Source organism: Papilio polytes, unplaced genomic scaffold, assembly GCF_000836215.1.
Source record: "Papilio polytes unplaced genomic scaffold, Ppol_1.0 DF822067.1, whole genome shotgun sequence".
NCBI classification, from domain to species: domain Eukaryota; kingdom Metazoa; phylum Arthropoda; class Insecta; order Lepidoptera; family Papilionidae; genus Papilio; species Papilio polytes.
Window position 1 is genome coordinate 2,702,799 of NW_013527137.1, and position 27,188 is coordinate 2,729,986.

General features: G+C 31.6%; 5 protein-coding genes across 7 annotated transcripts in view; 2 read left to right on the plus strand and 3 right to left on the minus strand.

The window, feature by feature from the left end:
* LOC106107317 (serine/threonine-protein kinase ATR-like) overlaps positions 1–6,201 on the minus strand; it is a 21,004-nt gene extending 14,803 nt beyond the window's left edge. For all 3 annotated transcript variants that reach the window (XR_001225860.1, XM_013288127.1, XM_013288128.1), the window contains exons 1-9: positions 6,017–6,201; positions 5,710–5,835; positions 4,207–5,635; positions 3,568–4,128; positions 2,023–3,487; positions 1,475–1,677; positions 1,150–1,286; positions 656–745; positions 5–189 (exon numbers count right to left, since the gene is read on the minus strand). Coding sequence is in view for 2 of the 3 variants with exons in the window: in XM_013288127.1 (XP_013143581.1) it covers positions 5–189; positions 656–745; positions 1,150–1,286; positions 1,475–1,677; positions 2,023–3,487; positions 3,568–4,128; positions 4,207–5,635; positions 5,710–5,835; positions 6,017–6,153 (4,333 nt within the window). In the remaining variant the exon portion in view is untranslated. The remainder of the gene's footprint in view (positions 1–4; positions 190–655; positions 746–1,149; positions 1,287–1,474; positions 1,678–2,022; positions 3,488–3,567; positions 4,129–4,206; positions 5,636–5,709; positions 5,836–6,016) is intronic.
* Positions 6,202–6,350: 149 nt separating this feature from the next.
* LOC106107351 (UDP-N-acetylglucosamine transferase subunit ALG14 homolog) lies at positions 6,351–7,367 on the plus strand. Its single transcript, XM_013288180.1, has one exon. The coding sequence runs from the start codon at positions 6,411–6,413 to the stop codon at positions 7,044–7,046; it is 636 nt and encodes a 211-aa protein (XP_013143634.1). The 5' UTR covers positions 6,351–6,410; the 3' UTR covers positions 7,047–7,367.
* Positions 7,368–7,398: 31 nt separating this feature from the next.
* LOC106107352 lies at positions 7,399–11,388 on the minus strand. Its single transcript, XM_013288181.1, has 2 exons — positions 10,848–11,388; positions 7,399–9,481 (listed from the first exon to the last, which is right to left on the minus strand). Exons 1-2 carry the CDS (start codon positions 11,181–11,183, stop codon positions 9,200–9,202), a joined length of 618 nt encoding a protein of 205 aa, XP_013143635.1. The 5' UTR covers positions 11,184–11,388; the 3' UTR covers positions 7,399–9,199.
* A 420-nt stretch (positions 11,389–11,808) lies between these two features.
* LOC106107362 lies at positions 11,809–16,975 on the plus strand. The gene is made up of 7 exons (XM_013288197.1): positions 11,809–12,050; positions 12,136–12,284; positions 12,463–12,616; positions 13,548–14,135; positions 14,281–14,571; positions 14,756–14,861; positions 15,532–16,975. Exons 1-7 carry the CDS (start codon positions 12,002–12,004, stop codon positions 15,695–15,697), a joined length of 1,503 nt encoding a protein of 500 aa, XP_013143651.1. The 5' UTR covers positions 11,809–12,001; the 3' UTR covers positions 15,698–16,975.
* A 4,543-nt stretch (positions 16,976–21,518) lies between these two features.
* On the minus strand, positions 21,519–22,723 carry LOC106107413 (cathepsin B). The gene has a single exon (XM_013288259.1). The coding sequence runs from the start codon at positions 22,625–22,627 to the stop codon at positions 21,623–21,625; it is 1,005 nt and encodes a 334-aa protein (XP_013143713.1). The 5' UTR covers positions 22,628–22,723; the 3' UTR covers positions 21,519–21,622.
* Positions 22,724–27,188: the final 4,465 nt, after the last annotated feature.

The following is a 27,188-nucleotide window of genomic DNA, read 5'->3' on the forward strand; positions in this document are numbered from 1 at the left end:
TTACCTATAACCGCCATTATCTCTTCTTGTATATATTTAGTGTCAGTTTTAGACACTATAGCATGTAATAATACATAAGGAAAGAATAACAGCAGAGTGCGGAGATCGCGCCGCATACTGGGGTGTACTGTACGCAGCAAGTCACGGATACTTTCAGACTCTATTATTGATATCAATTGACCTGTCCAACTGTAATATGAAACAAGCCAATTTTTACATTGACCTCTGAATACAGTCGTTAAATAATCACTAAGGTAAACCTGTATTCTCGTAATACACTTTTCATACTAACTGCCATATCTATACTAATATTATAAAGAGGAAAGATTTTGTTTTTGTATGTATTGAAATAACTCAAAAACTACTGAACCGATTTCAGATTCTTGTATAATTTTAAAGCTATGTTTTCAATGAGTAGCATAGGCTATGTTTTACTATATTTTTTTAATTTCACGCGGACAATTAATCATAAATCACAGAGTAGATTTCATATTTACATATATTCTCTGACCTCCCGCTTCGTAACTGTCAATAAAAATAAGTATATCTACACTAAAGGACGCTCTTAGTGACTATTTAAGGACTTGAATTTGGGTACTGACATTTGAAATAGTAATATTTGTATTTTAGTTGGAGTACAAGTGATTTATCTTACTTGTGGGCCCATTCTAAGAATGTTGTCGCATGAACGGAACCGAAAAGTGGATGTAACTTCTTTGGTTGTGATGGATACGCCAATGTATACCTGAAAAAAAAAACAAATATTGATTACTAGCTGTTGCCTGCGACTTCGTCCGCGTGATATTAAAACAATTAACCTATGATACTCACAGATAACCTTTCTAATGGTGTAAAAAAATTTAACATTGATAGGTAGTTTTTGAGTTATTTCAATAATACAAAAATGTAAATATTTCCTCTTTACAATATATACTAATAATATAAAGGTTTCTATTTTTCTTATATATTGAAATAACTCAAAGACTACTGGACCGATTGCAAAAACTCTTTCACTATTAACAAGCTACATTACTCACGTAACATAGGCTATGTTTTTTAACTTCACGCGAGCGAAGTCGCGAGCAACAGCACATATTAAGTATAGATAATAACCATCTTTTTTTTTATATTCCTAATTGTTAAAATTACCTTGAACTTAATAAAGGGTACATAATCTGATGCATATTCTCTGGGAAGCTATCCCATACCTCCTTCTTACTGCCAGTTGGTGAGATTTCGTACGTTTTTAATATTTCTTGTATGGTTAAAGCGTAACAGTCCATATTCTGAAAGAATTAATGATATTTCACCATTCGTATAGCAAATAGTAATAAAATACCGTCACTCTAAGTTACTAAGGGGATGCTTAATATAGTAAAGGAACCATTAAACGATCCTGATTGCGTTAATCAAGAAGAGAGAATAGTCTCTTTAAGAATTTCTTTAAGAGACTATTTTAGAGGCGGTTACTTACCATTGTATCCTTTTCGTATTGGAATGCTCTAGAAAGTTCTACAAGAGCGGTAGCCGCGAAACAGTTGTCGACTATTGTGAAGGCGAATGGCGATCTATCAGGCTGCACGTATTGACGGGGTAAGTGGCCTGCTTCGATAGCCCCCAACTGTCCTAGACAAGATCCACTGGCTTCACTCACTTTGCTATCAGGGTCTTTGCAACCTGGAGAAATATTTGCTATAGACATCAACTTTACTAGCTATTGTTCGCGACTTCGCCCGCGTGAAATTAAAAAAAATAGTCTTTGTTACTCAAAGATAAATTAGCTGTCTAATGCTGAAAGAATTTTTAAAATCGGCCCACTAGTTTTTGAGTTATTTCAATACGTACGAAAATTAAAAAAAAAAACACTAATCCTGTATAATATTAGTTAACGGCCCAAGGTTATTGTACCCTGCCCAGTGCCTTCCCGCTGCATCTCTTTAAGCCCGAGTACACCTTGTACTTATACGAAGTTCCAAACTGCCAAGATATTTGAAAACTGTTATACGTAGTCTAGTATCTTACCTAGTAATAAACAATCAATAAGCTCCACTATTATGGGATCGATATTCTTCCCGCCAAAAATCGCTTTATGTATTTCACTCCTATTATTCTTAAGTAATACATCCAAATGTGAAATCGCATAGGCCTTTATTCTTGGTATTTCATTATTCAAATGTTCCAAGTACCATTTTATTTTATCCAAAAACCCTTCTGGTTGTGTTCTATTTACATGTCTTTTAATAACGGCCGTAACTTTCTCCGATATATTCGTATCTCCAAGAAAGAAGAGATCTGATAAATGTGAGCTTAGTAAATTCTCGTTTTTTAATACTAGATATTGAAATATTTTATTGATTTCTTGCGGAGCGTATTCGAATTGTTGTAATAATGATACAGCAAGATTTGATAGTAAAGGTCCAAGAGAGATACTATCGAGATTGTGAATAAACGCTGACCATGCATCAGCTAATATCGTAGGGAATTCTTTAACAAGAGGCAAAGCTGACCTCAAAGTCGCAAGGACTTTGAACCTTAAAGGAGTTATGTACTTCACGCCCATTAACTGCATCATATCTGGAAAGCTTTTTAATGCTTTTCTCTTCACTGATAATGCAACTTTAGCATTCACTAGTTTATGATCAAAGTATGCAAGAACACCCAAGAATTTAGGATTCAAGAAATCCGCTATTTGAGTACTACTCATTTTCATACTCCCTGTCGGAGTAGCATCAGGGTCATGACACGCTAAATACCTACAAGCGTTTAATACTTTCTCGGGATTGCAACAGTATTGAAGCAAAAATTCAGTTAAAATAACTCTAAAATGCTTCTTAATAAGGTTCAAAATTGAACATTTCGTCAATCTCTCAAGTACTGAATAACATTTATCAGCGACAGCATTATTCTCGTTTAAATATACATGAACGTAAATAAGTGGGAATCTTTCAATTATAAAATCAGAAACTGAACATTGAACTAAAGAGGCGATTTCTTCAATCATCGATGGTACTTCTTTAATCGTTACTGAATATGGTATTAAATAAGGCAAAAAATGATGAATATCTTTGGAAATAAAATCTCTATAGCCAACAAAACCAAACGCTCGGACAACTTTTAGTAAAGATATCGCGAAATCTTTCCCACAATAAAGACTGCATTCAACAAACAGTCTGCAATAATCTTTTTTATATCTATGATACACTTGGTTCGGTGTGTAATTGTGATATTCACATATTTCTCTCAAATAAACCTCTGCTATAGGTGCTACTGCACACTGTGGGTGCATTATGAAATAAATGAAAAGTTTCGTAATAGGCAACATTGCTGTATCATCACAATAAAGACCAAATTCTTTTATAGCATCTAATGTTGCTATTTGTTTATTATAATTGTTGCTCTCTAAACATGTTTGAGTTAATTTTACTAGTAAATTAACACATAAAGGGAATATATATTCACTTTGTGTTGACCCCTCATTATTTTTAGTCTGAAAAATAAATAGTAATCGTAATTTAAAAAAAAATCCGAAGATTAAGTACTTAAAATATTAAAAACAGCAATACTGACCTCTTTATGTGGAATCAGTGGTTTAATTGCTTTAAAAATATATTTCAAGTTTTCCTCATTAATAATTTCAGTTGTTAAACCATATTTAAATACATAATAATGATTACATAGTCGCTCAAGTAGTTTCCAGTACTGACTATTCTCTACACTTATATATTGTTTGCGATTCAAAAATTTACAAAGCAAATTCCGCAAGCCGTTGAAAGTTGATTGCTGTGATGTAGTTATTTGAACACTTTCTTTATATAAAACCATGTGTTCTTTCTTAATATTGTTTAAAAAATCATTCTTTAGTAAAATAACTTTATTGTGACAATTATAGCAAATGAGTGATATATCTAGTGCTTTGTTATAAAATATAGAATGGCCTTCAAATGTTGAATGTCCAAGAACTATGGCATATGTTCCTAATGACATACAAGCGATAGCTGGCACTATCTTTGTTATTTGATCTTGAATCTCTGGATCTTTAGTAAGAAAAGCTGGTAATAATACTTCAGCAATTAACTTACTGGCAAATGTTATTTTACACAAAATTAATAGAGGGCATATTGATATAATCTGAAAAATATTAAATAAAAAATTATCACAATTTTAATTTATTTTTAAATTAACTAGAATCTCATTCTTAAAATTTACCTCTTTATATGTGGAAGAGTTTTTATTATGTATAACAGTGTCAACTAAATTTAGTATCACTCTCTCCATAGTATCATTTTCCTTAGTGTTTAAGACAAGCCTTGTTAACAGTATATATTTCAGAATAAGCACTTTAGCATCCTCATTGTAGCTAAGAACTTTTTTTACATTATGCAAAGATTCTTGAAGGCATAACATTTGCATTATTTTATTTCTTGGAAATGATTGCACCTTATTTTCATTCCCATATTTATAAATAGAAGTTATTGTGAATCCAATATTAAGAAAAAGTGACAAGGAAACATTGTCCTCAAGAAGAATATAATCATGTGTTTTAATTAACTTTGATAGCAATTCAAATGTATTATTTAAATTTGTTTGCTCTAATACATTGCATTGATCTTTGCTATTTTTATAGTGTATAACTTTTTGCAATATACTTAACACAGATAAACATCTATTTAAATTGAATGACAGTGTAGTTGCATCTCTTGAATCATTACTACATTCCAAACTATGAAAAATCACATTAACAATTTGTTTGAAGAACCAGTCCTCTTTTATATCATTTATTTGACATTTCTGGCTATTTTCTGATATATTTTCGTAGTAGCAATCTGCTAACATATCTATTTCATTAGAATCTCTTTTTTCAATCTGTAATATATCTTTAGGAAAATATATGGTCTTGCTTAATGATAGACAATATAATTTGAGTTCTTTTTTAAAGATTGTATTTGATGTATCTTTCAATACCGTTATAGCAATTGTTGATAGGACATCTTTGTGATTGGCATTTAAAGATTTGTCACATGTTTTTAACAATTCCAATAATACACTGTTAAAATTTGTTAGTTGGTCTGATGTTATATTGCATTTTTCAAACAGTACATCTGTATTTTGCACCATACATTCTAAGCAGCATAATAATTTTCTATATGTTTGAGGAAAACTACTTTGAAAATGGATCCCTGATGAATTATTAGTATTGTTTATTAGGTTAGCATAAAAATTTAATGTTAATAATTTAACTTCTATACTATAATGCTCAAGCATGAATAAGACATTATCAAATAGCTTTTGAAGATGGGATAAAAATTTGTCAATATTAATTAAATATGGAGGTATGCATTCTGATAGTAATTGTAACACAACATCTATCAGTAATGTGCATGTATTCATATTGGTAACTTGAACACTTATTGGCTCCAAGTTTAATTGCACATTAGGTATTTCAATCTGCTCAGGTTTAAAATTATCCAATTGTATTTCGGCTGGCGTAAGGCTGTCTGAGTTTTCTTTATAATATTTGATTAAAGCAAACAGTATTGAGTGATACTGCAAAATTAATTTTTCATAAAAAGAAGCCCCATTCACACATAATATGTTTAGGATTTTAACTTGGGCATCTTTACTTGATTCATGTATCCTGAAAAGATATTATCCAAGTATTTGTGATATGTGTTTTATACCATTATTTTAATATAAAACATTAGTACTTACGTGTTTAATTCTTTGACAGCACATACATAAAATAATCGTCCCAATAACCAAGTATTAAAAGCACAATAGTAATTATCAGGACATTTGGTAGATCCAACTCTGGGTATTAACACTTCTGAAAAATCTCTGGAATAAGATAAGTAAGTTTAGTGCGATAATAGTTAAAAGAACATCAATGCAACGCAATTCAACACCAAGTACATTAAAAGAGTATTACATGTATTGGTGATATAATGAATTCAGGGTAGTTGCACTTTAAATTTAATGTAAAACAAGAATAAAAACTATAGTAAATGTTTTGACTCACCCAGAAAGTTTCAAAATTGATGTTAATAATCTTTCAAGACCTTCCGCTGCATGTTCAAGGTTATTGAATAGCACCATAGTCGGCGCATTAAACATTTGCCAAACCGTAAATGGTCCATCACAATTATCTTCATCCATTTTTTAATTTATAAGTAAACATTTACCACAAATTAAGGTTATGTTTGCGAAAACTGACGAAATGTCAAATATGAATTTCAGGCTTCCCGCCAAGAATAGAGTAGATATAGGTCTTTGGAATTTAGTTATTTCAAAGACATATACACGAGATTATACTCTGTGTAGTTGAAAAGTGTCAATGTCAACTGTCAACGTCAGTCTCATTATTTATTTCGGTTTATTTTATTTACTGACTTTTTGTATTATTTTTCAATATCATGGAACTGTATGCGATAATATTACTTCTATTTAGCATAACATTTTTAATAAGAATCCTATGGGTTGTTTGTAAGGTACTACGATCTGAGTGCAACTTAGCAATACAGGAACCATCATTAAAAACTGTTATTTGTATTGGATCAGGTGGTCATACTACAGAAATGCTAAGATTAATAGCTAACCTAAACAAGAATAAGTTTCTACCGCGTTTGTACATTTTGGCCGATAGTGACGTGAGCAGTGAAATTAAAATACACGAAACAGAAAAGGGGACTACAGGTTATACATTAAGCCGGATACCAAGAAGTAGAAAAGTAAAGCAAACATACTTATCTTCTGTGTTTAGTACATTACATGCAACATTATGCACTGTACCAGTTATTTATAAATTTAAACCTGATGTCATTTTATGTAATGGACCAGGAACTTGCATACCAGTTTGTGCTGTTGCCTTTTTGTTGAGATGCTTGTTCTTATTAGATTGTAGAATTGTCTTCATTGAGAGTATATGTCGCGTGAGAACATTGTCATTGTCAGGAAAAATCCTTCAATATTTTGCAGACATATTCATTGTACAATGGCCACAATTGCGAGATTTTTGTTATAGAGCTAAATATTTTGGTAGATTAACATAAGATTAAGTGGAATTTGTGTACATGACTGTTTTGTTCTGTTAATATAAATAAAACACTGCAAAATCAGAAAAAGAATATGTAATTTATGTTTTAGTGAAGTAAGCAATTAATCAGAACTTAAAATATAAAATCAATTAATTTCTTGACTAGATAAATGCAATGCAGTAATTCAAACAATCAATATTTCAAGTTAACAAATCTAAACTGATGTAAAAAATATTGCTTGCATCACTGTATTTCATCTGTCTGTATATTTTATTTTTTTAAGGTGTCACCACACAATATAGAAAAAAAATAGCCTCATAACAAAAAAGTTAATTGAGCATAAACTCATTAAGTCATTTTTAATTACCATTGTAAATGAAATCAAATACTAATTGTAATTTAAGTGAAAAGTCCAATTTCTTTTAATTTAATAATACATATTTAGATGTAATTCACTTTCTGAAGATTATCAGATCAACATTACAACTATTCTATGTACAAAACATTTCTCTTTATATAAATTGCCAACAACAATATATGTAAATGCTTCAGTCTTTGCATCATGTGCAAAATCAGACCACTAATCTATTCGAGGTTTTGTTTAAACTGACTTCATTAGTTAACAAAAAAATTGTAAAATGTTAATCACATTTAAAAATAAGAATTAAATAAACCATTGTAAATTAACCTTAAAACTGAAATGCAAGGAGATAGGACATTATTATTCTTAAACAAAATCCTAACATTGATAGCTTTATGTTGTGATTATTCTCAATAATTCATTATTTTCATTCTATTCAAAACACCAAAACATGATTACATGTAAAAAGGAATTTGTTCATTAAGTGGATATCTTTAAACACACAACATAACTTTTATAAGTTGAAAAAGACTTCAAAGAAACCCATGTTTTACAGCAGTATAAATAAGTTACACATATCTACTAGTAATGTAGTAATAGTGGGGGGTACACAAGCCAGTAAAATGAAATATTAACTAGCATTCCAGTACATGAGACTGAATGAGATATGTCTGACAAGCTTCATAGTCCCCCACCACTTACATGCCAGTTTATTATCATGCATGTCAGTGTTTATACATGCCAGTAGCTGGCCTAAGCCAGTAGCTTGCAAGCAATTGTGCTTAGAAGCTAAATATAATTAGGTTTTATTGCAACCATCATTGTAATGTATTCATTTGGAATCATCCAAATATTTTGTCAATTGAATATATCTTAGCGAATTCATAGTAATTTCTGAGTATACTATAATTTATCACTGATAGTACATGATCACAGTTAAGGATTATACAATGCAATTATACAAAGTGCTAATAAATTTTAAAATATAAATTTTCTGTATATTAATAAAATGAAAACATAATGACATTCTATGCACTTCCTGTGCTAACTCTCATTTTCATTAATTGATAAATTTATACATCCTGTATAGTGAGACTTAAAAACTTTTCAACATGCAATAGACCTAATAAATGTCATTCAATTAAATTGGTTATAAAATTGAGAACCATTTCATTTTATTCCTTTTTTGTCAAAATAGAAATTATTTGAATTGTCTAAATTGCAAATGTTTATCAACCAATGAAACAAAGCTGGAATTACTAATATTTGCACTGAATAGCAATAAAATTTTACTTAATATAGCAAATATTTGATCTATTGCTTCAAATATATTCCAGTAAAAATATGATACAAAAATAATGTCATATCACCACTTAAAGATTTAGGCACACAGTTTATTTCAATCCTGATAAAAATCAGGACAAATCTTAAAACTTTTACTAATTAAATGCATTACATATTTGCATTTTATAAATTTCTGATTACATTTCAAAAACAATTTGATAGCTAATTTTGTTCACACTTTGATTCATTCTAAAAAAATACTTAAACATGAATCAATATTCCTATCGAAAATATCCAGGGCGAGAGTAAAACCTTATCAAATTCATATTTTATCATCTTAAGCTATAAGGCTTTCCTTAATTATCTAAAATACCTTAATAACAACATCGCCAACAAGTCAATATTTAGGCACATCTGAGAATACTATGAATTTACATAGTTGACTAATGCAAATTATAAGTACAAAGGAAGAATTAAGTTTTACTTACATGACTATTGTAAACAAAAAATTAAGTAAATCAATTCACGGTTTAAAACTAATATCATTGTTGATACTAGATGTTTGGTCACTGGTCTCTTGTTTAGCACTATGCTCAATTCTATTTTCCATTCTTAGTTTCTCATCATCAATGAGGTACATAGCTTCATCATATGTGGGTGGAGGCGGTTCCGAGCCTGAGGGCTGAGGCTTACTTGTAGTAGCACTGGCGATTAAAGCATCATATGAAGGTGGAAGGGTAGCGCTCGAAGCTGTTCTAGGCACTTGGCCACCAAATGCTTGCTCTGCTTGTACAGCTGCCATGTCCTACAAAAAAACATATTTTAAGTTGTGGTAGATATAAATATGACTACTTTGACTTATATCATACTAATATTATAAACTAGCTGTTGCCCGCGACTTCTTCTGCGTGGTATTAGAAAACATACAAACTATATAAATTACAAAAAGCTATGTATCCCTCAGAAAACGGTCATATCTCGGGGATGAAGCTTATTCCATGTGTACTCCAGGCATTGTTTTATATCTATGCCAAATTACAATAAGATATGTTGAACCATTGCAGAATTTATGGAGTAAACATTAAAAAACTAAATTAATGAATCCCATGGGAACCGTAACTATTCCCAGGATAAAAAGTAGCCTATGTGTTCTTCCAGACTATGCTCTAAACCTGTGCCAAATTTCATGGAGATCCGTTCAGCCGTTTAGGCTACAAACGCTAACAAACATCCATCCATCCATCCATCTAAACTTTCGCATTTATAATATTAGTAAGATGTGAAAGTTCTGATGGATGGATGTTTTTTAAATGGAAAATGGCTTAATCAATCTTAAAGAAATTGGCCCAGATATGGATTAGGCTCCAAGACCACAGTCAACTATTTTTTTTTATTATGAGCAGACTGAGTTGCACATGTTGACAGGTAATAGAATATAATCACTTGCCAATGCATAATAAGACAATGATGCACTTTAAATGTCATCTGATTTTCTTTAAGTGTTAGGACAATTAGCAAATTAATTATTTTTAATTCCATCCTGTTTTAATTGGCAATAATAAGCTAGCAGGTTAAAACTATAGTCAATCATAAAACTTGAAAAACACAGATAAATGTATTTTGCTATATTTACAGGGTAATTACTCAACTCAAACTACTGGTGAGTAGAATCAAAAGATAACAGCTTAATAATTCTATGTACAAGCCTGTTTGGTGACTCAGTTGCATTTTCCTTTTAGGAAGTTGTTACAAATAGCTCGAATTAGTCATAACAGACAAATAAAGCATATAATTCAAAGGAAAGCAAATTATTTATATGAGCATGTAATTTATTTTATCGCAATACAAGAAGCATTGTTGCAATACTTGAAAATAAATATTTTATTGATGAAATCAAAAGCCAGAACTTCTTTTCTGAATGTGTCAAATTCAAATCTAAGACAAACATACAAATTAAAACATCCTTGTAATATAATTTGCATTTGTTGATAAGGTATGTGGTTATTGGGTTAAGGCTATGTAAACAAGGCTTATACTGGTGATAATTTTCTTTCTGGGTTAGAAAAGTTGTTGGACAAGATACGAGTTTTTTTTTATTTTTTAAGGAGATACAAGTCAATAAAAAAATACAAAAAAGTTATGTTCAAAAACTATGAAGTCACATGACTTACCCTGATTATTGCACGCTGATGTAAAAGCATTTGTATAACACTTTTCCTTCGTAAATACAGCATGCTCTTAACTGCAACCATCATTCCAGAACAAATAAATATTGGTCCAACAAGCCACATGTGTCCTAAGTTGCTTAATATGTAGCCATCTGTGTCTCCCAAGGCTAGTACTGTTATAACGGTACCAACAGAAAATAGAACCATCGATAGAACAAAATAGGAATAACTGGTACAATCACATCGACCAAATCTTTGATCCTCGTCCAAGTCAAAGTCGCGATGCCGCAAACGATGCAAACGTTGTCGAATGAAAGGACTATCAAATACGGTAGCCATTTTATGATTTATTAATAAATTTATTCGCAGATACTGCAAACACGACTTCAGAAGTTTAACATATTTGTTCTCTTATTATTTTAAATGTTTGTTTGAAACGGAGCAGAAACAAAATAAGAGGAAAATATTTCATAAGATTTGCTTTGCTTTGCCTGTTTGCCTTTCTAGCTTTCACAGATAACACACCTCCTGCGCATCACATTTATGCGAGAAACAGATTCAACAAACTGAAAAGATAAAAAAACACAGCATTCTATTGAAGAACTGTGGATAGTTTATTTTTTTTTACTAAATATGCTATTTTTTGTTAGATTTAACTTAAGGTATTTGACTCAAAAAATACTATAGAAGAACCTATAAATAAATTTAAATACGTTTAGTTCGGGGTTTTTGAGTGTTTTTACATTTTAAATATTTCATTACTTTTACGCCTGCTAAGTTTACATAGTAAATATAGCTTAGCTCAGTAAATACAATTTCTGTGTGAATAGACGCACTGCTGAGAGTTATCGGGTTTAAAATATTTTTAAATCTTGGAAAATCCCCCGCCAGTTAACTACGATTTTTTCGATTTGAGTCAATAAATCGATAAAAAATTGTCATCTGTATTGTCACATCATAAATGAATTTGACATATTTCTAATCTTATGTCAAAGCATGTGATGACGCAAAAGTGGCTGTATTGTATTGATATTTCTTTATTTTGCGTTGTTTAGTTGATTAACAAAGTGTTTCAGATGATTGGCGTTGTTATACAAGACTATTTACAATTGCTCTGATATTTAAAGCTTTTGTAAACTGCTGTCAGTTTTTCCACCATGGGACGTTTCATATTTATCATTAGTTTTATGTACATTTACAAAAGTGGTGAGTCCAATTTATTATTTTTAGCGTTTAAAAATGAACATTGCCCTTAGGAATATTAATGTAAACGTGGAATATTTCTTTTTAGTTTGGTGCTCCCTTGACGTGTCACTTGTAAATGATGGTCCAGCCGTTCGTGGGTCGAATATAACATTCACTGCAAGAGTAAAGGGTTATGGTGGAGAAAATCTAAAATATGTATTTAGTGATGATGTGCAACCTCAACATGAACAAGAGGTATAATTTTTACTTACCAATTTAACAAATTTTAGATATATCCATATATTTCAGTATATTTATCCTTAAAATTTAATAGTAACACAATGATCATTTCTAATTTTTAACACAAGCAGTGTTGTAAGTCCTGTGATGTAATTTTACTTGAATATATTACTTATACTTTTTATTTTTATAGTTCCAATTATCAACAAATGAGTCAAAATGGACAGTGGAGTACCCTAAAGAGTTATATGAGGCAGGAGAATATGTTATGAGAGTTAAGCTGATGAAGAGTTTCTATGGTATTTGGTATTTTGTTACATCAGCAAGCTCCACTTTCAGGTTGACAGGTAATTTTATTTGTATGCAATCTTATATATTTTTATTTAATTCACACTTTATGATAATTAAAGTAGGGTAAAAGATAATCTTATCTTACTTCTCATAAATATAATAAAAGTGAAAGTATAGATGGATGTTTGTTAGAGTTTGCTGCCTAAACATCTTAATGGATCTTGATTAAATTTGGCACAGATGTAGAATATATTCTAGAAGAGCATATAGGCTGCATTTGTTTTTAATTTCAATGCTGTTTGGATTACTAGCAAAAACTGTTCTAATAATAAAATGAAGACCTCGGTTATCAATCGGATATAACCATTTCAAAGTTATGATCAACCTTTTATAAACATAACAATCCCTATATTATTGCAGGTTGTACAAGTACAGGACTGTACTTTGTTTTTTTTTTTACCTCATAGTTTTACAGTAAATTTAAATGTTGTTAAGTCTCAGTAAAACATGCTATAAAAACTCATCACAATAATAGAATCAAAGAATACATTTTAAATAAAACCTTCAAATTATAGCCTTGATGAACACCATACTTGTTAATAAACTTTAAGATGCTTATATTACATTTTATTTGATAGCTTAAACAAACATGTTTGTATCTCTTCTCTTATGTTTTTTAATATAAACATTTTTATCTGACATCCAAAAGTGATGTAATAGCTAGCATGTATGTACTACCCCATTGTCATACTGAGTAATATCATAGATTAAAAGTACCAAAATTTCCTTCAATTATATTTATATTATACTAGTATTTGCCCGTGACTTCATTGGCTTAGATTTAAAAAAAGAAGTAAAGATTCTTTGACATCCATTCAGCAGTTTTGAGTACAAATGCTAACTAACATCCATCCTTCCAACTTGACATTCACATTTGAAATATTAGTAAGATTTGTTTGTATATTCATGAGCTGGTTTCATTTTCAGATTCCCTAAATGGTAATTTAGTGCTAAATCAGGATAATCTTGAGCGCCCTAATAATTTTGTGGCTGTCAACAAAACTGTAATGCATTATATAAAATTACCAGATAATGAAATGGAGTATTTAAAAAATAATGCTTCTACAATTATAACTTATTGGTTCATAGATTGTATTTATATAGATCAAACTACTGATCTATCTTTGAATTACACATACCATGATTTAATGGCTGATCACTATATTGATGCATTGGTGGTGGCAAACAATTTACCATTGCCTCCAGTGACGACAACAACCACAACCACCACAACAACCACCACCACAACAACAACAACCACAACCACGACCACAACAACTACAACACCCAAACCACCAACAACAATTACTATACCAAGTACTACTATTAAACCATTACAATCAGAAACAACTGAAAGTGTTCCAATCCATAATATGGTAAAACGAATGATCTCCAATCAAACAACTAGGAAGAGGAATAATTCAACAAAAGATTACATCTGTCACAACTCCAGTATTGTCCCTATTGGAAAATCATACACATATGGTCACTATCAAGAAACTATAAGTGTAAGAGGTGAGATATTTAATGTTGTCTATGGGCTATTTTAGCACACATTGTTATTAGAATCTCTGGTTTCATTTTAGTTCAGTGTTGTTTGTTAATTTACAGTTGTCATATGCAAATATTAAGTTTTTTATCTTCAATCTTTGTTTTTCAGAACCTATATCAACTGTTAATATAACTGGACTGAATTGGCTACAACATGGCGACTTACTTAACCTACAAGTGAAGTACACAGGTTCCCCACCTTTTGCGTTCTGTGCTTTATACAAGGAAGGGCAATATAATGTTACTGGAAATGAGACATGCGTTTATAAATCATCAACTCTATCGAACGCATTCCCTCTGGTCCATTACTTCTCGGATTGTGATCAGCATACAGTTGTTGTTGTTGTCGAGAATGATATGGGCAAGACAGTTTCGAGGGCTACAATCAATATTTATAAAGGTACTATATATTGCAATATGTTGCTATGCTTAGACCTTTTTCCACTAAACAAATATAATAGAAATAGATCACGCCTGACTAATTTGTTTTGGAAACTAGGTCTTTCATGGTTTACTTGCTGTTTGGCGTGACATATTTTTTTAATGTTTTCTATTTTTCTTTAAATAATAAATTTCGTTTTCAGCTACTGTTCACTCCCAATTATCGGTAATAGTTGTGCCAGTGGTATTCTGCCTGGTAGCTGTTATTTTGGTTGTTTTCGGTATCGCCTACTACCAACATCGATCAAGGTAATTTATATTTCTAGAATATATCTAGATATAGTATATATCTTGGCGGTTCGGAACATCGTACGGAATATTCGAAGTAAAATGAATCCTAAAGAGATGCCAAAAAACGGCACAACGCCACAATAATGACCTTGGGCCCCCGAGATATATGAAAACATTTATACCACTAGAGGTTTTTTTTCTACAATTAAATTTTTAGTGAATAGTTAGACTATATATTCTTATTTTGTTAATTTTATCACTTTGATGTTCATTAACAAAAGGAAGGTGTTTTTTTTTCTTTTCTCGGCTTGATTATTTAATTTTTAAAAACTGGCAAATTACAATGACGCCTGAAGCAAAGCACGAATTCGTCACCCTAAGTCATTATAAGAGAACTTTTGTGTTGTACAAAGAACATAAAAAGGGGAGAACAATTTTTTTTTATAAAAAAACTTATTTCTTGCATTGTCAAATGCTGTAGTTATAAAATCGAGAAATAATTTTTTTTCTTAAAAGTTACGCACTCATAAAAATATTTTAAAAATGCTTTCACCATTACAAATTTTAGATTATCACTGCTTAAGGTTATGTTAATATTTTCCCTCCAATTCCAAAATAACATAGCCCCCAACAAAAGCTAGTAGCAAAAGACAAATCAACATTTTTTTTAACTTTTTTTATTTTTCAGGTATACAATAGAAGTGGCCGATTTCGAATTCGGCCAACAAGCTCACTTAGATTATAAAACGTTCACTGAGAGACTTAGAGATAGCTTTAGGAATGCATTCGACTTCCGGCAAAGAGACGACAATGACCCGCTCACTTCTGACACCAGATACGACTCCATGTCCTAAGGTATTGAACGAATGAATGATATTGAATGATATATTTAGTGAGTGAAATGAATGAGTAATTAATTATTATAATCCGATGCATTCAAATCGATTTATAGCTTTAATAAAATTCAATTAATTTGGAGTATTAATTGAAAATTGTTAGAATTTTTTCAAAAATACTTATATTCTAAGGTGTTCGATAATTGTAAAATTTCCCAGTAAAATTGATCGTTCTAAATTAGGTTTTAGTTTTTCAGATTTTGTTCTTAATTGTAATGTAACATTTTGCACGAGATTTAAATATTTTGTCTAGAACGAAGAAAAAAACATAGTATAAAATGACCTTACTTTTTCGTTAAGCGTATTTTAAGTCTGTCATTATTTTTGTGTACTTGCTGTTTTATTATTATTTTTAGGATTCGTTATATTATTACTTCATCAAATGTCTAGAAATTATTGCATTGAAATAATCTATGGTCGATTCGTATTAAGAGGTTTTTATTTGAAATAATTTAACTTGGGATCACTGTTGTAAAATTTCATTTTAAGTCATTCCTATTTGTGTGTTTTGAATGAAATGTTTTGTATGTATATTGTAGATATTTGTGGACGTATGTAAAATAAAAGGGAAAATAAAAATTGGACAATTTGTAAATGAAATACAAAATTGTTTCGAAAATAATATTTTCCATGGGCTTTTTTTACGGACACTTATCGTTCGTATATTTTTACTAACGCCCACTTTGTAATTCCCCAATGTCAAATGTTTAATAATTATTAATATGATAAGTACGTTATGAGAGCAGTTACTGAATACTGCGCAATAGTTCATGAAGAGGAAAATTAATTCTACACAGATAGTATCACTTATTGCTTGTTCATTTTTAATTCGCGGACATGTAAACACTCTCTACAATATGTTTTAAATTTCCAATCCGTGTCCGTAAGTAAATATAAATATATACCCATATGAAACGGGAATAACGTCAGTAGAATCGTACGTAACGCGAGTAACGATGTTGAACGAAATGACGTCAGCAAAGTCGTGAACGGATTGAATGACAATATGAAATAATCATTCGGTGACATTTTGCAAGCTGCATTCTCATGGATTGTGATAATTATGTACTTGTCCTATAATATAGTATTTTTAGTGCTTTAAATTTATATGATATGGGCTAATAAATATATATAGAGTTACTTATATCCCTAATGTTATCCTTAATCCTTAAATATTGCCAAAGCTGAAAGTCCAATTATAACGCATTTTATTTCATTGTATTATATTTTTTTAATGTATTCTTTTTGTAATCACGGGATTTTTATGTCTGATTTAATGAATTTTTGTATAAATTCATTTTGTTATTAAAATAAGGGTTTCAACAGACTGATTGCACTCTAAATTATGTATTAGTTTATGTTTTACTTAGATACATGTACTGTCTCGTTTAATACATCTAAATTATTTATTGTTTATCACATTTGTTTTGGCACGTCAAGTAAAAGACAATATTTAGGCCAACGTGCCAACTCAAATGCCGGACACTATTGTTGATAACATATATTATTTGGACCTATTTTTTATCAATGTATTTTACTGCATGTTTCGTCCAGTACCCTATGTTTAGAGTGACAAAATGTTGAAAAGTGATGTCAGTCATGTTTTGTGATATTCTAGGTTAATTTAAATCGGCATCTATTTGTAATTTATTATAGTCATAGATTTACGATATTCTCGTAGTTTAGAAGCGTGGCATTGCGTCGCATTGTAACTATTAAATTACCTACATATACATAAAGCTCAGTTTACATTGTTGTTTTCCAGCGTTAAATATAATCCCACACTGGAATTCATTGACTGTAATCTTTTGTGGGTTTACATTTTTCCGTTGTAATGTATCACTGGCCTGGAATGTAAACTGGGGTTAATGGTAATTACTGGAAATTGTATTGACTTGTATAATGATTGCTTTAGATTTTATTCACATTAGAAATAAACGCTATAAATATTGTAAATGTGCTAATCTTCTAAACTACAGAATAAATTATTGATTGTAGTTATTAATAAAGTGTTATTTGGATTTTATAGGTGTGTTTTAATTAGCGAAAATTTTGTATACTTTGGAAATTGCGAGAACTTATAAACGTAACATTTTACACAAAAATTCTTAGTTTTTGAAATATGGTTTAATTTCGTCCTAAGGGCCAACACTAGTGGCAATTATCTATACTAATATTATAAAGAGAAAAATATTGTTTGTAATGAATAGGCTCAAAAACTACTGGGACGATTTTAAAAATTCTGTCACCGTTAGAAAGGTAATTTATTTGTGAGTAACATAGGCTGTATTTTCACGTTTCTGTATTATTATTTTTAAATTTCACGTGGACAGAGTCACGGGTAAATGCTAGTTTAATATAAAATTGCCAACTTTTAATTTTTCTTTTTCATTATCAGTCAATCACGGGGCTAATCGCTTAATGGAAATAATAATAAGTGATGAGGATATAAGAATTAAGTTATGTGAACATAAAATTCACAAGTAGTCAATTTTAATGCTTTTCGCACCATAGTTATTTTATCTGATTGTGCACTTTGCATCACAACATTTTCCTTCAGCGTAAGAACGTAGGGTACGTATGAAATTCGAAAATCGAATAACATCGGTACATTGCTTGAATCAAACCCTGGATCTAAAGATTACATACAAGATTTATCCTAGAACCCTTAAGGGCGAATTGCTAATTCAATTTGTACTTAAGACTAGCTGTTGCCCGCGATTTCGTCCACGCAATATCAAAATAAAAAAGTAGCCTATAATATGCCTGTTTATGCCGGCTACCCTTCAGTGAAAGTCCGGGTAAGAAGAGACTGACATAAAAAAAAATCTTACCGAAATCTGGAATTTTTCTTTTGATATTACAAACAGACATTCCAATTTTATTATATGTATAGATTAGATTGAGGTTACATTAGATCGCTGCTGCATTAATCGTTAATGTAACGAAAGATCGAATGTCATGTCTTACATTGTGATAGAACTACATTCGAAATCCAATGAATTAATATTTAAATGAAATCAAAACAGACAAGCCCGGATGTTAGTTAACACGCACTAATGTATTACGAACACATAACATGTGACAAGTCGACGCAGATGATTCAAACATATCAAATTATCGTAAAACATTCGCATGAACATTAAGCATATAATGTTTTCCAGTAAATACAGAATAACAACTAATTACGATATAGCATAGAGATGAGTATAGCATAGTAGCTTTCTCCCGCGACTACGTCCGCGCGGAAATATAAAACAAAAGTTAGTAGCATGAGTGCTCTTCCAGACTATCCTCTATATCTTTGCCAAATTACATTGAGTTCAGCAGTTTTGGCTTCAAACTCTAACAAATATCCATCCATCCATCTAAATTTCTTCGTTTATAATACTAGTAAGATAAAGAGGGACATTAAAAAACAGTCGTAACAATACAAACAAAAACTATTTTTATAATAGTTGAGTTGAGGTAAACAACATTCACCGCTTTTCAACATCATTTTGCTCCTTCGATCTTTTCTTTTATCCACAATTCTTATTCACACTCCGTTATTGTAATGTAACGAATTACATATTAACAATGAAGATGCTTTTGCTTAAATAATTAAGACAACAGTTGTAATCATTCTTTATTTTATTTCCTTACATTCAATTGAGTGAAAGTTTGTCACTACTATCCGCTATCCGAAAGTAATTACAATTTAAAAGGGACGCTCTTTGGGCCATTCCCCATTCGGTCAATTACTGCAGCATGGCGAATGACAGTGACGGATCGCATTTTCTTAAATTGAATAGTGCCCTTCGTTCAACAACAGAGTTATGGATTTATCCATTGGTTTATCTTATCCTTTATTAAACTTTGAGAGCGATTACCCTTTTCTTTTTTGTTATTCCGCACAAAGCTAGCTACTAACTTTCGTGACTTTTTTTTTATAACAAAGGTGGCAAACGGCCACCTGAATCCACCGAAATGGAAAGTCACTGCTGCCGATAAACATCCGAATTGCAGATGCGTTGCCTACCCTTGATTGACGGAGGAAGAGACGCACATAAAAAGGAAATTTTCCCTTCCTATGCGTCTCCTCCACCGTCAAATCCACATTTCCTTCCCATCCATTCCTCTCAAGGAAAGGGTGGAAAGGGCAAGGTACTAAATGTAGGCCGGCCCATTCGTGCGAAGATGTTAAAGCGGGCTCTACCACTGTTGACTCCGTCCGCGTGGCATTAAAAAACAAAAATAAATAGCCCGTGTGTTCCTTTACACTATCCTCTACATCTATGCAAAATTTTATGGAGGTTCAGTAGTTTAGGCTACAAACATTCACATTTCAATAATGTTAATGTAAGATTGGAAAAATAAATTTGAACCCTGTTCAACCAGAATTCTGGAAATTATCTGTGACATGTTTTATTTCTAAATAGATACACTCTAGATCGTTTTTAGTTTAGAAATTATCAAGAAAACATGTTGATAATGAAATGAAGAACATCGACTATACAATAGTTATTATACAAGGAATAATTACGTAGTTAGGTACATAATAATTAACGCTCGTTCATTGTTACCTATTGAATAAATACAGCACATTCTTTCCACTAAAATACCAAATGTTTATTCCGTGGAAAAATTTAACATACAATATAAAATCAAATGTTGCTACAATTTAAATGTACATGAATGCTAAAAAAAATCATATAAACACTAGACTAAAACAAACTCTACTCGTATTCGTTACACGGTTTAAAAACTCATCGTGAAACCACTCAAAGTGCCTCGACCGCGCTTAGCAAGTTAAAATTTTTTAATGAAATGTGAAAAACGAATATACTCTCGACGTTTAAGTCGGCTTTTAACCGCTCGAGGTTAAATTAACTGGATAACATTAGAGTGCGAACGCCAAGTTTAAATGCTTCTGCTAACTACAATTACTAATTTAATTTGTATTAATAATGTCGAATGAATTAGATTTTATTGTAGTTAATAGATTCTAGTATAAACTATCACGCATGTTAGGTATCAAAGCGAAAATAGAAACAGTTGCATAAAAAAAGAAACAGTTTTTATATAAAGTGGGAAAAGGCCATCTGGATTCCCAGAAATGTGTATCAAACACTACCGTTACAGAAATAGCATATTTCCCATTTCTAAGCATTCCTTCCTTCGCCAAATTCTCTTCCATCCCTTTGTCATATGTTATTGACGGGACAAAAGTAAACTAAAATTATGCCCCCAGTACGTAACTATGTCGTGTGCTAATACTCGTATAAACAAATTTTGTCTAACCGTCGGTTCACTGATTAAACATCCATACTAAAGTATGTTAACAGTTTTTTTTTAAAGAAAAGGAGAAAAAACGAATGAAACATACAATACGTGTAGCCTCAGCTAAGCAGTTAATTTGCCGATTAGAGCAATTGTGCTCATTAAATGGTTGCCGTTAAAATTCATGCGTCAGGTTAAATTATGCAGTGGTTTTGCTCAGAAGTATTACATGCATGGCAAGTTCTTTTATTTTTTAATACAGATTTGTTACTCAGAATTTTTCGTACCCAGAGTCAAATTCTGTTACGCAATCAGTGGATGTAATACCTACTTTTTTTTGGTTTCTTGATAATTAGAAATGTCAGCTAATCGAGTCAACAACTGTTTTATTAAATTTGACTGCTTTTTAAAGGAGGCATTAGAACTCGATATAAATAAACAATTTATTTGTTACTTTTGTTAAATTTAATTTGACTATGATTTTTGTTAAGAAGAGGGGGAAGGAAGAAAGGACATGTTTTTAAAGTAAAGTTGTTTATTAAATTACAATTAGTCTGTAACAAAACATATTTATAGGTTGTCAATGACTAACATGTTGTTTACGCATGAAACGTGAGTCAATTAATCAAGCAAAGGTTCGCCGGCAACAATGGAGCTTTCGATTCCACAATGGTCTTCACCTCGGAGTATTTTGAAGAATCCATTGTCACCCCAATCGCTGTTCCAAGAATTCGCGATAAGCCAGTACTTGTTGCCGTTTTCAACGCCCCAACCCATTATCTTAATCGCGTGTCCGCCGAGGGCATCGCCGGCGACGTGTTTGTAAACACCGCTCTTGTACGACAGCAGGTCCGCGTACACCGTAAAAGCGCCTTCCACAGGCCCGTTCTTGTACAGTTCCGCTTTGATGTGATCCTCACCACCTCTCACCGAGTAGATGTGCTTACCATAGTGCTTATCCTGTTTGTATGCCACATTGTAATTGTCCTCGCATTTCTTAATACATTTAGGAGTCTTAGTGTCTCCGCTGCACGGCAATCTGTTACCTGGCACGTGGTGCTCGCACGGAGGAATCTCGTATGGTCTGCAGCCCTGGGTGGAGTTGTAACTGCCGCCGGAAACCAAACCGAAATGCTTCCAGTATTCCCAGGCGAGCGTCGGCATGCCCCCATTACAACCGAGCCCGCAAATAGGACAGCAACTGAGCAGATCCTCGGCAGAGAAATGGAAATGTTTTGTACCGTTCGAGTATGTGCAAACGCGATCAGTCATTGCTTCGACTGCGCCAAACGCCCAGCAACTTCCGCACGACCCTTGATCTCTTACTTCGTTTAATGTCGGACAATTGGGCCACTTGTCTCTCGGATCGAAGTTCTCGGGCAAACTCGCTATTAAATCAACTTCGTGCTGTAAAGTAACGAGGGTGGTGAAGCGATCATCTTTCAACGTACCCATTAGTTTCTGTATATGTTTGACCGGCGTATCCACTGGAAAGTTTCGACCGGCTTTCCATGTGTCCTGTTTTGAGTTGATTAGATTGATAAAGTCGTCGCTGAGCGGTTCCGAGGAATCGGCTGTGACAGCGAACGCGCAGAGCAGCAAACACGTTACACTTGAATAAATCATTCTGCTTTCTTTGTGTGTTCAGATATGATACTTATATACGTAGACACGTTACCCGCTGGAGTGCGGCGCGTCGACTGACCGCTCGGCTGTGGGTCGTGCTCATACGCCGACTAATTGCGTCGAACCACACGATACGGGGCAAGTGGCCGGCCGACCGACGGCGCGTGTCGAAGGTTAATCATCTATCTATAGTTATCACTCCTTGTAAGCAAACACGAAACGGTTGAATACTATACTACTATCAAATATTTGCCTTGTCCCCGTCCGAGATAATTAGTCGGGGGCGCCTGGAGACGCTTTTGTTTGTAAAGTAACATTGTTTACAACTAAAGGTGATTGGCATTTATGTAGGGGACATGAGGAATTCATAGAAAAACAAAACATCTCTTTCTGCGGTTACTTTTACATATATGTACATATGAAAGGACACGACGACCTATTATAAAAATAATTAAGACAAAGAATAAAAACATAATTTACATATAAAGAAAAAAGTGGATGTTATGTCGATTTGGGAGGCAAAGAGGTCGGGGAGAATCGGAAATTGTTTCAAGGTTTTTTTTTATAAATTTCATTTAATTTGATAATCTTTTGTTAACACGTTGCACACCGTCTTATAATTTTTACTGCTTACACGTGTACTTTAACTTTATTGGTATAGAAGAATTTTTCGAGTTGCATTGCTAAATACATACCTAATTTCCACTCACATTTCTACGCACACACAATTTGTGCATACTTGGCGGTTATCATGTCGTTTAAGCAGTTCCTTAGTTCGAATACCTAATTCTAATACTAAACCCTCGTTTAGTAATTATTTGTTTTTGATATCGTTTTCTAGTAAGTCATTTAATAGGTTCGTTGTAAATCAATGTGCTTAAGATTATCAAAAGCATGTCTAATTAAAACAAGCGTACCTAAGTTGTATTAATTCTTCATACAATTGAATAAGAAATGCTATTCAATAATCGTTATTAGTTTTAAAAATGCCTTACATTCTTTGTCATAGTGTCAATTAATGTATCCTGTAAAGTATAATATTAAGGTCATAACAATGAAGCGTTTCCATTTCCCATCTACACTTTTGTTTGGTTTCTATTCAAATATTTTATGTTAATCCTTTTTCTCTTCTACTTTTTCATTAAAATGATTATTATACTTTGTCATACTAGCTGTCAAACGCGACTATGTCCGTGTGGAATAAAACAAAAGTAAAGTCTAAATGTTTCCAGACTATCCTCTACACCTATACCAAATTTCATCGTATAGGCGGCAAACTCAAACAAACATCCATCCATCTGGATTTTCGCATTATGTTAGTAAATTCGGCTTGCGTACAGACAGACAGACATTTTTTTAAATTTGATTTTCGTTATCAGCAACGCAAATGCATCATCTTGCAGAAATTTGTAATTTTTTTTGATATCACAAACAGACACTCCAATTTTATTATATGTATAGATTACTGTAGTGATGTTCGACCTCAAAGATTGCATTGCATACAGGAAATAATGTTACATTGCAATCACCAATATTATATTTCCTGTTTCATCATTTATTGACTTCATGTACAATTTATTGTCCTAGTTATAGGTAGCAATTATTAAACTAACTAAAAGTGTTTCAAAATGTAAGTTTACAAAACCATTTAAGATCTAAAGATAGATTTGAAATCCCGGAAATGTAGATAAATTTGCTAAGTAAGCATTACTTGCGCAAGACTTAGTTTTACTTATTAGAGAATTATAAAATATCACGTAGCAAATAATTGATGATTTTACTACAAAGTAAAATTATATTTATTCCACATTCAGATTAAAAAAAAATAATTTTTTAAATTTTGTTAAACTAAGGCATAAAAAATGTACATCTATTTTTTACATCGTTAGATTTTTATTAATCATAACTATACTAATATTATAATGACGAATGATTTGTATTTGTGTACATATTGAAATAACTCATAAACTATTGGAGCGATTTAAAAAATTCTTTAAACATTAAAAAACACCGTTATCAGTGAGTAACATAGTCTATAATTTTAATTTTAGCAACAGCTGGTTTAATGTAAATATTATTGTTTTCCTTGTACAATAAGGGATATTAAAAAATGTAATAACTATTACAGCGTGTTATCCCTTATTTCTGTTTACCCCATCGACAATATCCTGTTCGTATGTTTACCTTTCGCTTCATTTTGTTCTTATTACGACCATTAAGTGTGTTGCTCCTCGCTATATTACTAAGTGTAAACGATTTGATAAAACGGGAAAACATTTTCGCTTAAGGTCGCGTCTGTAAGTGTAGTATTGTTTATTTTATTATTACATCGAGTTAATTAGTTAATTATAATTGATCATTTATTTTCTTTTAAATGATGATTATAATGTTTGTTTGAACTAATGTTATAACTAATCTAAATATTATTAAATCACTAGCTTTAGCATTCAACTCCGTTCGCGTGGAATCAAAAAAAAAGTGAGTAGCATACGCGTTCTTCCAGATTATCCTCTACATCTATACTAAATTTCATCGAAATCCATTCAGCCGTTTAGGCTACAAAGTCTAACAAACATCCATCCATCTAAATTTTCACATTTATAAACCAGTAGAATCTCGATATCTTAAAAACCTCTATAACTACAAAAATAATAATATCCCTTCCTATCAGAGCCCAAAACGTCTATAACATAGACCCTTGATAACTTAAAACCTTTATAACTTAAAATATTTCGTGTTATATTGAGGTTCTACCGTATTACGAGTAGTATGATTAATGTGACTAATATGGTCTTATACGTTGTTAAAGAATACCTAATGTAAATAGTGATTATTATTTTTTAAATCTATTCGTTCAATAGAAGGTAGAATAGGTAACCATTTAATTTACCATTAAATGGATCCATTAATAAATGTATAATTTGCTCGTTTGAGATTTAAACATAAGAGCGATTACGTTCGCTAATGACTTGCTATCATCCCTTTCTTACGTGTCAATCTTAATTATATTCATATCTTACAAAGGCTTTTGTAAACCTTAATAGCTGAAGTATCCGATGTGTATGTGGTTTTAATGAGAATTTGGTATACAAGCAGATAATAAGAAATAAATCATACTTATATTATGAATGCGAACTTTTAGATGGAAGGATATAACATTGGAGTGTCTGTTTGTAATGTCAAAAGAAAAATTTCAGTTTACGCAAAGATGATGTATTTTAGTTGCTGGTAACGAAAATCACATATTAATCGTTTTGGGGTTGGATTTCAAATCCTTTTTAATACCTGTATTCATTATCGATTTAAGTGTGAAACTAACTAGAAGTTGCTTCTTAATATCTTGCGTTGTTAAATCTTTAAAAGTGCAAGCCACCAAACAATAATACAGAAAGCGCCTGTTATCAAAATCAACTGTTAAACGTAGTCGAAAGGATTTCGTAACAAAACTGACTCACTCTGCATAATATTATGATAGAATCCGTGCCCAGTTCTCAATGTCCGCATAGTTTTTGAATTGTAAATTGAATTAATAACTCAGTTCAGAATATTATTAAAGTTTTGCCTTAATTAACGTTCATTTAAACCTTTGTTTTCGCGAATCTAGATATTGTCATTGTTAATACTTTCTTTAAAATTACGATTATTTTTACATAAATTTAATACATTTACTCTCAGAATCGTTTGAAAGAGACCCTTAGTGATCATTTACAAAAGGAAAATAACATTGATTCAACTGCTAATGTAATGTAATTAGGAAATTAACAAAAATCGACTAATATTTTTGTAAAAAAAAAAAATTTGAGTGTGCCAGTATGATAGTATTTATTTTGTCATGCTGTCTGTAAAAAAAAACATATAAAACACGTAATTCATAATAATAAGCTTTAAATTCGAGTGTCTCATTAAAATCTTAATACTTTCGTATCTTAGTAAAGTCGTGTTTACTTAGGGTGAGTTGCATTAAATCGCTGGTTATCGTAAAAGTTATAATAGGGTTACAAGTGCAAAAACATATTCTCACAGAGGTTTTATGTGTTTTTCGTTTTTACAATGGAAACATTTAAACCTGAATGTCACTAAAGTGTCAAGTTGGTGTCAAGAATGACATTTACGTAAATTAAAATGTTTGGAAATTCATGTTTCGCCGATTATATTTATGTATCATACGCATGGTATTTTATAGTGAAATAAACTTTTTGCCTACGAAGATGGAGAAAATGGCAAACTCTTGTGAAAATAAACTAGTTTGGGCCATTATTGAAACTGTATTTACTTTACTACTCAAATATGTAGCAAAAGTGAAGCAATAAAATTATACAAATATAAATGCATCTTATTTATTTTCCATATTATAAATTGTCCTGTCAATGCATATTATAAATTGACCTTTTATAGAGGACATTTTTTTAAATAAGAGAAAAGGGACAAGCGCTGTTGCTATGGCCTTAGACACTCGAAATTTGTCCAAACTGAATGTTTGGCCAAATTTCGAGTTCCATCTTGGAAATCCATTATTTCCGAGCACGCAAGACTTTATTCTTCTGGATTACGTATAGGATAA

What these genes read in the sequence shown, in the direction of transcription:
- LOC106107351 (XM_013288180.1), top strand. Translation starts at nt 6,411, where the DNA reads ATGGAACTGTATGCGATAATATTACTTCTATTTAGCATAACATTTTTA.
- LOC106107352 (XM_013288181.1), bottom strand. Translation starts at nt 11,183, where the DNA reads ATGGCTACCGTATTTGATAGTCCTTTCATTCGACAACGTTTGCATCGT. An exon ending in ATCAGCGTGCAATAATCAGG is followed by an intron (nt 9,482 to 10,847) that starts GTAAGTCATGTG and finishes GTTTTTTTGTAG; the next exon opens with GACATGGCAGCTGTACAAGC.
- LOC106107362 (XM_013288197.1), top strand. Translation starts at nt 12,002, where the DNA reads ATGGGACGTTTCATATTTATCATTAGTTTTATGTACATTTACAAAAGT. An exon ending in TATGTACATTTACAAAAGTG is followed by an intron (nt 12,051 to 12,135) that starts GTGAGTCCAATT and finishes ATTTCTTTTTAG; the next exon opens with TTTGGTGCTCCCTTGACGTG. An exon ending in AGAAACTATAAGTGTAAGAG is followed by an intron (nt 14,136 to 14,280) that starts GTGAGATATTTA and finishes TTTGTTTTTCAG; the next exon opens with AACCTATATCAACTGTTAAT.
- LOC106107413 (XM_013288259.1), bottom strand. Translation starts at nt 22,627, where the DNA reads ATGATTTATTCAAGTGTAACGTGTTTGCTGCTCTGCGCGTTCGCTGTC.